General features: G+C 34.4%; 1 protein-coding gene across 1 annotated transcript; it reads left to right on the forward strand.

The window, feature by feature from the left end:
• Nucleotides 1–1,486: 1,486 nt before the first annotated feature.
• LOC134248113 (perlucin-like protein) lies at nucleotides 1,487–7,836 on the forward strand (the record flags this gene model as incomplete). Its single annotated transcript, XM_062730532.1, has 4 exons — nucleotides 1,487–1,576; nucleotides 5,196–5,281; nucleotides 6,104–6,191; nucleotides 7,614–7,836. Coding segments are annotated over exons 1-4 (458 nt in total), but the record flags the coding sequence as incomplete, so codon positions are not given.
• Nucleotides 7,837–7,982: the final 146 nt, after the last annotated feature.

Raw genomic sequence — 7,982 nt, forward strand, 5'->3', positions numbered from 1 at the left:
TGAAAAAGATGCCTCACTGCTCAAGGTCCCTGAATGCCGAGTATAGCTCTCCACCAGCAAGTGGTGGCGTCTATTCCTGAACAAGACGACATTAAACAAACATGTTTTCCTGTATATAGTTATCCGATCAAAACGAGAAATGGGAGGCAGCGCGACATTTAGTAAAAATGCTCCGGCAACCTCTGAAAGTCATTCACTTTTTTTTAGTGAGATATGAGTACTACCGAGTGTTACGGAGATTCCCGTCAATAAAAAACCAAAGCAGAGGCAAAATAAATAGAACTATGCTATATAGATTAATGTAGTTATATGGTCGTAATCTGGTGGACTGTTTTTTGTTTTACGTCTCATTCGAGAAATTTTCACGCATAAAGAAATGTTAACATAATATACCAGTGAAGAGCTTCAATTTTAACCTTTACCCGGAACTCCGCGCCATTGAGCAGTGAAGTTATTTTTGTCGTGCCACGGAATTTCGTTTTTTACGTCTTTATGCCAAGCGCTCTGCGAAGGAACAGTTGCTACATATTAATTTGATCTAGCTAAGGCTAGTTAGAGCGTAAATTAGTTAATTGTATAAATGAATGGGATTTTTATGCCCTCTTCGATGAAGGGTGGGTATTTGCTTTGCTTTTGTCTGTCAATTTGTCTGTCTGTCTACAATCAGTTTCCTTTCATTTTTTTTAAACCGTTGCATTTACTGAAATGAAATTTGGTATACATATTTATACTAAGAATATCTAGGTCAAATTATGTTTTGGTTACAGTCTTGGGCTTAGAAAAATTCCAATTATTCCCGTTCATTTTCTTTGTAGCGGTTGCACATACTGAAATGAAATTTTGTATACAGATTTTACATCAGAATATCTAGGTCAAGTTTTGTTTTGGTTACAATTGGGTCATTTTTGAAAAAGTTTTGCAACTTGGACTTAGAAGAATTCCAATTAATTGGGGGGAGGGGAGCATGAGTGTTTTACAAACATCTCTTGTCTCTTAAAATACTATTATGTACAAATACAGTTCGGTGATGATTGAGCATGAAGAGGTACAGATAAATACAGTTAGTGGTGGCACGTGCTTCTAAGTAAAGACAGTTAAAAAAATATGTGAAATGGTACCCTCTGGGCAAACAAATCAAACAAATGTACATGTATGTTGTTTTAGGCCTATTAAGAAATATTTCATTCAGATAGACTACATGCAGATAGGTCACTATTTACCGGTAATTTTAGAGGAATTTGAACCCATTGACCTTTGCGCATGTACATATGTAATGGAGAAACCATTTCTTCTGAAAAAACTCAGGTACCAATTGTGATGTATGCAAAACAAAGTGTTCTCAAAATATTTATAGGTCAAAATATTCATATACCCAGCTTGATAAGACTACCAATTCTTTCTTTCTTATCATTTTTGAACTCTTATCTCATAACATTCGTCCTTTTAACATGTTTGTCTTATCAAATCTATGCCGAGATAATTTCGCTCTCTTTTCATTTTCTACAACTGTGCAACATGCAGTTAATCAGTATTTTATCTCTTGGTTTTGTACTTTGTGGTCTTGAAAGTGCAAATTGTAAGTAAAATAATATTTACTATAATTATCAATTATCATTAGCTAACTCTTTTTATCTCAAACATGTACTAAATATAACTCGATGAATAAAGCAAAGCGTAAGGTTAGAAGGATTGAGACTACTTTAATCGCACTTGGCACTTGCTAAAATGGCTAGAAGTAAAATGCATTTTTATGTCCCCGTAAACAAAGTTTCGGGGGCATATAGTTTTTGTCGTGTCTGTCTGTCTGTCTGTCTGTCTCTCTGTTTGTCTGTTTGTCCGCAAAAACCTTGCCCATAACTTTTGATTTAGTGGAGCTATGACTTTCATATTTCATATGTGTATTCCTTGTGACAAGACCTTTCTTTGGTTACCACCCAATTTGACCTTTTGACCTTGACCTTGGAGTTTGACCCACTTTTACATGAAAATTTTAAAATTTTACTTTAGCCATATCTTTTGAACAGTAAACACCAGGACATTTATACTTCACATATTTAATGTTTGTGGAAAGACCTATCACTGGATACCAATAACTTTGACCCTTTGACCTTGATCTTGTAGATTTCCTTACTTGTAAAAAAACTTTAACCTTGGCCATAACTTTTGTACAGTATAGGATGGGGCTTTCATACTTCATACATGTAATCCTTGTGAAAAGAATTTACATTGGATACCAAGAACTTTGACCCTTTGACCTTGACCTTTGAGATTGACCTACTTAAAAAAAGCAAACTTTGACCATAACTTTTAAAGAGTTAGGGCCAGTGCTTTTATTCTTTACATATTTGATCCTTATGACAAGACCTTTCTTTGGGTACCACCAAATTTGACCTTTTGACCTTGACCTTGGAGTTTGACCCACTTTTACATGAAAATTTTAAAATTTTACTTTGGCCATATCTTTTGAACAGTAGACACCAGGACATTAATACTTCACATATAAAATGTTTGTTAAAAGACCTTTCACTGGATACCAATAACTTTGACCCTTTGACCTTGACCTTGTAGATTTCCTTACTTGTGAAAAAACTAGGGATGGCAATTTGTAACCGATTAACCGATTACTCGGTCGGAACGATGGCAATCGGTTAGAAAATTTGTAATCGGTTAGTCGAAAAAAAATAAAATTGAACCTAATTCTCCTAAAATTCATTAAAAAAAAAGAGAGAGATCACTGCACATAGGATTGAAAATTTAGCGTTTAACAAACTATCCAAACTTATAGAAGATAATTATGGTTCTCCTGATTTCATTTGATTGAGGTCATGGGGGTAATTGGTCAGTTTACGTAGCGTTAATTATTATACAAACACCAAGCCGTTACCCAGTCCGCCCAATATTTCTTTAACGATTTATAATTAGATAATTAATGAGAGCAATGTGAACTGGAAATATTGTCGTATTTAGTTCTTTATCTAATTAAATTATTAGAAATTGTAAATTAAGAGCTACAGTTCAAAATATTTTTCTATAATTGTTATAATTTTACCTTGCATGACATCTGCTCTATAAATTAGCTTGGGGATTTTTTCAGTCTTTTTTTCTAAATGATATCGAAAGTGAAATTTAAAAACAATTTTTTTTCTTATTCAAAATCAAGACAAATGGAATGTTATGAACGTCAATTATCTTTGATAGTTTTTCTTTGTACATACGACATAGTTACATTGTACTTTGAAAAAAATCTAGAAAGTATATTGATACGGTTAACCGGTTAATCGGTCGGAACGTCTTACGATTAACCTATTAGCAATTCTGCATTCGATTGCCATCTCTAGAAAAAACTTTAACCTTAGCCATAACTTTTGAACGGTAAGGGATAGGGCTTTCATACCTTATACATGTAATTCTTGTGAGAAGACCCTTCATTGGATACCAAAAACTTTGACCCTTTGAGTTTGACCTTTGAGATTGACCTACTTTAAAAAAGCAAACATTGACAATAACTTTTAAAGAGTTAGGGCTAGTGCTTTCATACTTTACATATTTGATCATTATGACAAGACCTTCCATTTGATAACAATAACTTTGACCCTTTGACCTTGACCTTGGAGTTTGACCTACTTTTTAAGAAATTGAACGTTGACCATACCTTCTGAACGGTTAGGGCTAGGGCTTTCATGCTCTACAAAACTATTTTATGTGGCAAGACCTTTCATTTGATACTAATTACATTGACCTTTTGACCTTGACCTTGGGGATTTTCGTAATTATTAAAAAACTCTAACATTAGGTTACTTTCAAATTTCACAATTGTTTTCCAGTGAGAATACCCTACTTTTGGTACCAATTAATTAAATTTGCATTTAAGAAAAGCTTAATCTTTGCTATGTTGCCATACGGGGGCATCAGTGTTTTACAAACACATCTTGTTTTTTTTTTTTTACATTTCTGCTTGTAAAACAATAAGTGATCATATTATTTGTCCTTGGACTTTGAATAAAAAAGGTGTAAAATTATAGATTTTGCTGTATATATTCTAAACACATTAATGTAACATATTTTCGATGCCGATCAAGATCTGAAATATTTGGCCACCTTCCTAGATCACGTGATCTTCTGAAAGTAGCGCTTGTCATCAAGCAGTTATCGATATTTACCTGTTTTTATGCCCCCGTAAACAAAGTTTCGGGGGCATATAGTTTTTGTCGTGTCTGTCTGTCTGTCTGTCTGTCTCTCTGTTTGTCTGTTTGTCCGCAAAATCTTTAACTTTGCCCATAACTTTTGATTTAGTGGAGCTATGACTGTCATATTTCATATGTGTATTCCTTGTGACAAGACCTTTCTTTGGGTACCACCAAATTTGATCTTTTGACCTTGGAGTTTGACCCACTTTAACGTGAAAATTTTAAAATTTTACTTTGTCCATATCTTTTGAACAGTCGACATCAGAACATTTATACTTCACATATGTAATGTTTGTTAAAAGACCTTTAACTGGATACCAACAACCTTGACCCTTTGACCTTGACCTTGTAGATTTTCGTACTTGTGAAAAAACTTTAACCTTGGCCATAACTTTTGAACGGTGAGGGGTAGGGCTTTCATACTTCATATATGTAATCCTTGTGAGAAGACCCTTCATTAAATACCAAGAACTTTGACCCTTTAATCTTGACCTTTGAGATTGACCTACTTTAAAAAAGCAAACCTTAACCATAACTTTTAAAGAGTTATGGCTAGTGCTTTCATACTTTACATATTCAATTCTTATGACAAGACCTTTCATTTGATAACAATAACTTTGACCCTTTGACCTTGACCTTGGAGTCTGACCTACTTTTTAAGAAATTAAACGTTGATCATAACTTCTGAACGGTTAGGGCTAGGGCTTTCATGCTCTAAATACGTATTTAATTTGGCAAGACCTTTCATTTGAGACTAATTACATTGACCTTTTGACCTTGACCTTGGAGATTTTTGTACTTATTAAAAAACTTTAACATTAGCTTACTTTTAAATTTCACAATTGTTTTCCAGTGAGAATACCCTACTTTTGGTACCAATTAATTAAATTTGCCTTTAAGAAAAGCTTAATCTTTGATATGTTGCCATACAGGGGCATCAGTGTTTTACAAACACATCTTGTTCGTTCTTAAAGAAACTATTTACATTTAAGAAAACGATAATTGTAGGTTTAAACTGTCAGCCTGGTTGGAATCAGTTTCCGAATAAATGCTATTGGTTCAGTCATACTGCTAGGCCGTGGGGAGAGGCGGAGGTATGCAAATAAACGAGTACAATCTCTTATAATACAAAGTGTAAAGTCATCTGGCTGTCTTGTTCTGTAAATTCTGATAGTTTGTTTCGTATATTAATTAAAATATTATTTTACCATATTTTGATATTTTACCTGAAAAAGACGTTAATGGTAATCTTACAACCAAACTCTAAGATAAACGTGATGACTTGGCCTGGGGGCCATAAAACTTAGACGAGCTCACTTTTGATCTCAGGCTCACTTTTTCCAAAGGAATTAATAGGGGAAAAGTGAAAGTGAGATCAAAAGTGAGCTCGTCTAAGTTATATGGCCCCCAGGCCTGAACTTTACAATCGTGAATTCCCCTTACTTATGCAGCAATATACCATCATAACTTGCACACGGAGTTTATATAATTTATCTCACTTGATTCGATACGCAAGAGCATGCTCTACGTATGAACAATTTCCAAAACGAGGTTAATCATTGACAAACAAGGTGATGAAACAAGAATATCAACTGTCTCTTTAAAAGCCATCATTTCGTAAGTTCTATGGTCGATAGGACCTTGTAAGCAAATACAATTCATTGTTGAGTCAATGCTGACTGATGTTTTTCAGATAAATTGTTAGTCCATTATTTACACACTGGATTGACGATGGATTTTCCATTATTTCCTGATCATGACAAGGAGCACACGGCGGGTTTGACCGGTCAGCAGGGGATGCTCACTCCTCCATGGCACCTGAATCCACCTCTGTTATTTCGGAGGTCCGTGTTTGCTGAACAGAACTTTTAATCTTACGAGAGGTTTTCTATTTTCTGATGAAATATATTCTTTAGGCTATATGTGCTGGATTTCATTCCAAACTGGCGGAACCCAGGACTAGTGCTGAATCATCTTTTCTCATCAGCCATTTTCAAAGTCTTCGTAAGTAAAGCAGTATTTCTTTTCCCCAGATAGAACGCCTGTGAAATATATGTAGTACCTTTATCTCTATTTATGGCCATCAGGTGACCTTTTGCTATCTGTTTCTCGTCGTCCGTCGTGTGTTAAATTTGAACATTTTATCTTCTTTTCTGAAACCACTTAACCAATTTCAGCATAGCATGTTTGTGTGAAGAGGAATAAAAATTTATGAATTTCATGACCTCCCTTCCCTTGCAAAGGACTAAAGAATGAAACTAAATCCTTCAAAATTGTAATATTAAAACTCTTCTTCACTTAGAGTATCAAAAATTTAAACTGTTGGCATGATTGTAAAAAGCACTGAATCATTTGTCAAAAGTATGAAAGTAAGGGTAGGGCTCTATAATCATACATGTATAATGAAAATGCATAATTTTATCTTCGCTATAGCTAGCCAAAGGTTTCTGATACGTTACTCGTTGCGCAGAATTGATAGATTACTGGATTTGTTTTTGTTTGTCTGTTGTTTTACGTTCTTTTCTAGAATTTTTCACTCATTTGGAGACGCCACCACTTCCTGGTGTAGAGCTGCACATTTTATCCCGTACTCGGCACTCATGGTCTTTGACCATTGAAAATCTTTTTCGTACCATCCCTTATATGATATGGGACCTCAAAAGGACTGGCCTCCACGTCCAGAAGTAGGATTCGAACCTGCGATGTAAGGATAAACTCCCTACATGGCGATTCTAAAGCATTCAAACTAAAACAGTCTTTAAAAAATTGTCGAACTGATATCATTTAAGGTTAATGATAACACATATTCGACTAAACATTTTACTTTTAATAAAAAGCTAGGTTCACTTTATGCATAAAATGTCCCTTTACTTATATCAATTAATCAACTATCACCCTCTTTCCCACTCCATATATCAAAATAAAGTAGACGCTTGGTGCTTTCATTTCCTACAATAATTTTTTTTTTAGATAATCCAGATATTGGAAAACAGGCTTTAAGAAATTGCAATGTTCTTGAAATTTGCCGAAAACGTTTTTGACTACCTTCAGCAAAGAATAAAAATATGAGCACAACCCACGAAAAAATAATAAAACATGTCTTTTGATCTTCCGAAACAGATCTTTCATTATGAATTTTCATATTTTGGATGAGAGGTTGTACTCTATATAAAATATTGAAAAAATACTTCAACTTTAGGCTATTTTCAAAAGAAAAGGAAAGTGACGCATTTTATGACGTCATAATGCATTGACAAGAGAGAAAATTACGTCATGACTAATAAATACGCGGTCACAAACACTCCAAGTAATAAAGACTGCATTTGCAACCTAAACAGAGCGGTTTTGATTTTTCAGAAATTCTCAGAGCCAAATAAGGCCCAAAGTGGCCTTTGCTCTTTGAATTTTCATTTGACGTATTTCCAGATGACTCCAGTTTCTATTGGATCGGAATTTCTGACTTGATAGAAGAAGATCGCTGGATCTATTCCTCTAACATGCAGACCATAACTGTGAATGACTTTTCTCCGGGTGAGCCAAATCAGCATACAGATGCAAATTGTGTTGCATTATGGGACAGGTATCATGGTAGATGGGCCGATGAACCGTGCGGACACGTTTTCAGATTTGTCTGTGAGACAGATGTTGCGTAAGTAGTGATGAACTTTTTGTTAGAATTGTCAATTGATTAATAGGCCTAATTATATAATTTTGTATAATTATTTAAAATTAATTATTCAAAAAATGTTGACATAAAATGATTAGAATGAGTATTGTCCTACTTTTATGATACCA

Source organism: Saccostrea cucullata, unplaced genomic scaffold, assembly GCF_032062105.1.
Source record: "Saccostrea cucullata isolate Sc308-1 unplaced genomic scaffold, CSIRO_AGI_Scuc_v1 ctg20310, whole genome shotgun sequence".
NCBI lineage: Eukaryota > Metazoa > Mollusca > Bivalvia > Ostreida > Ostreidae > Saccostrea > Saccostrea cuccullata.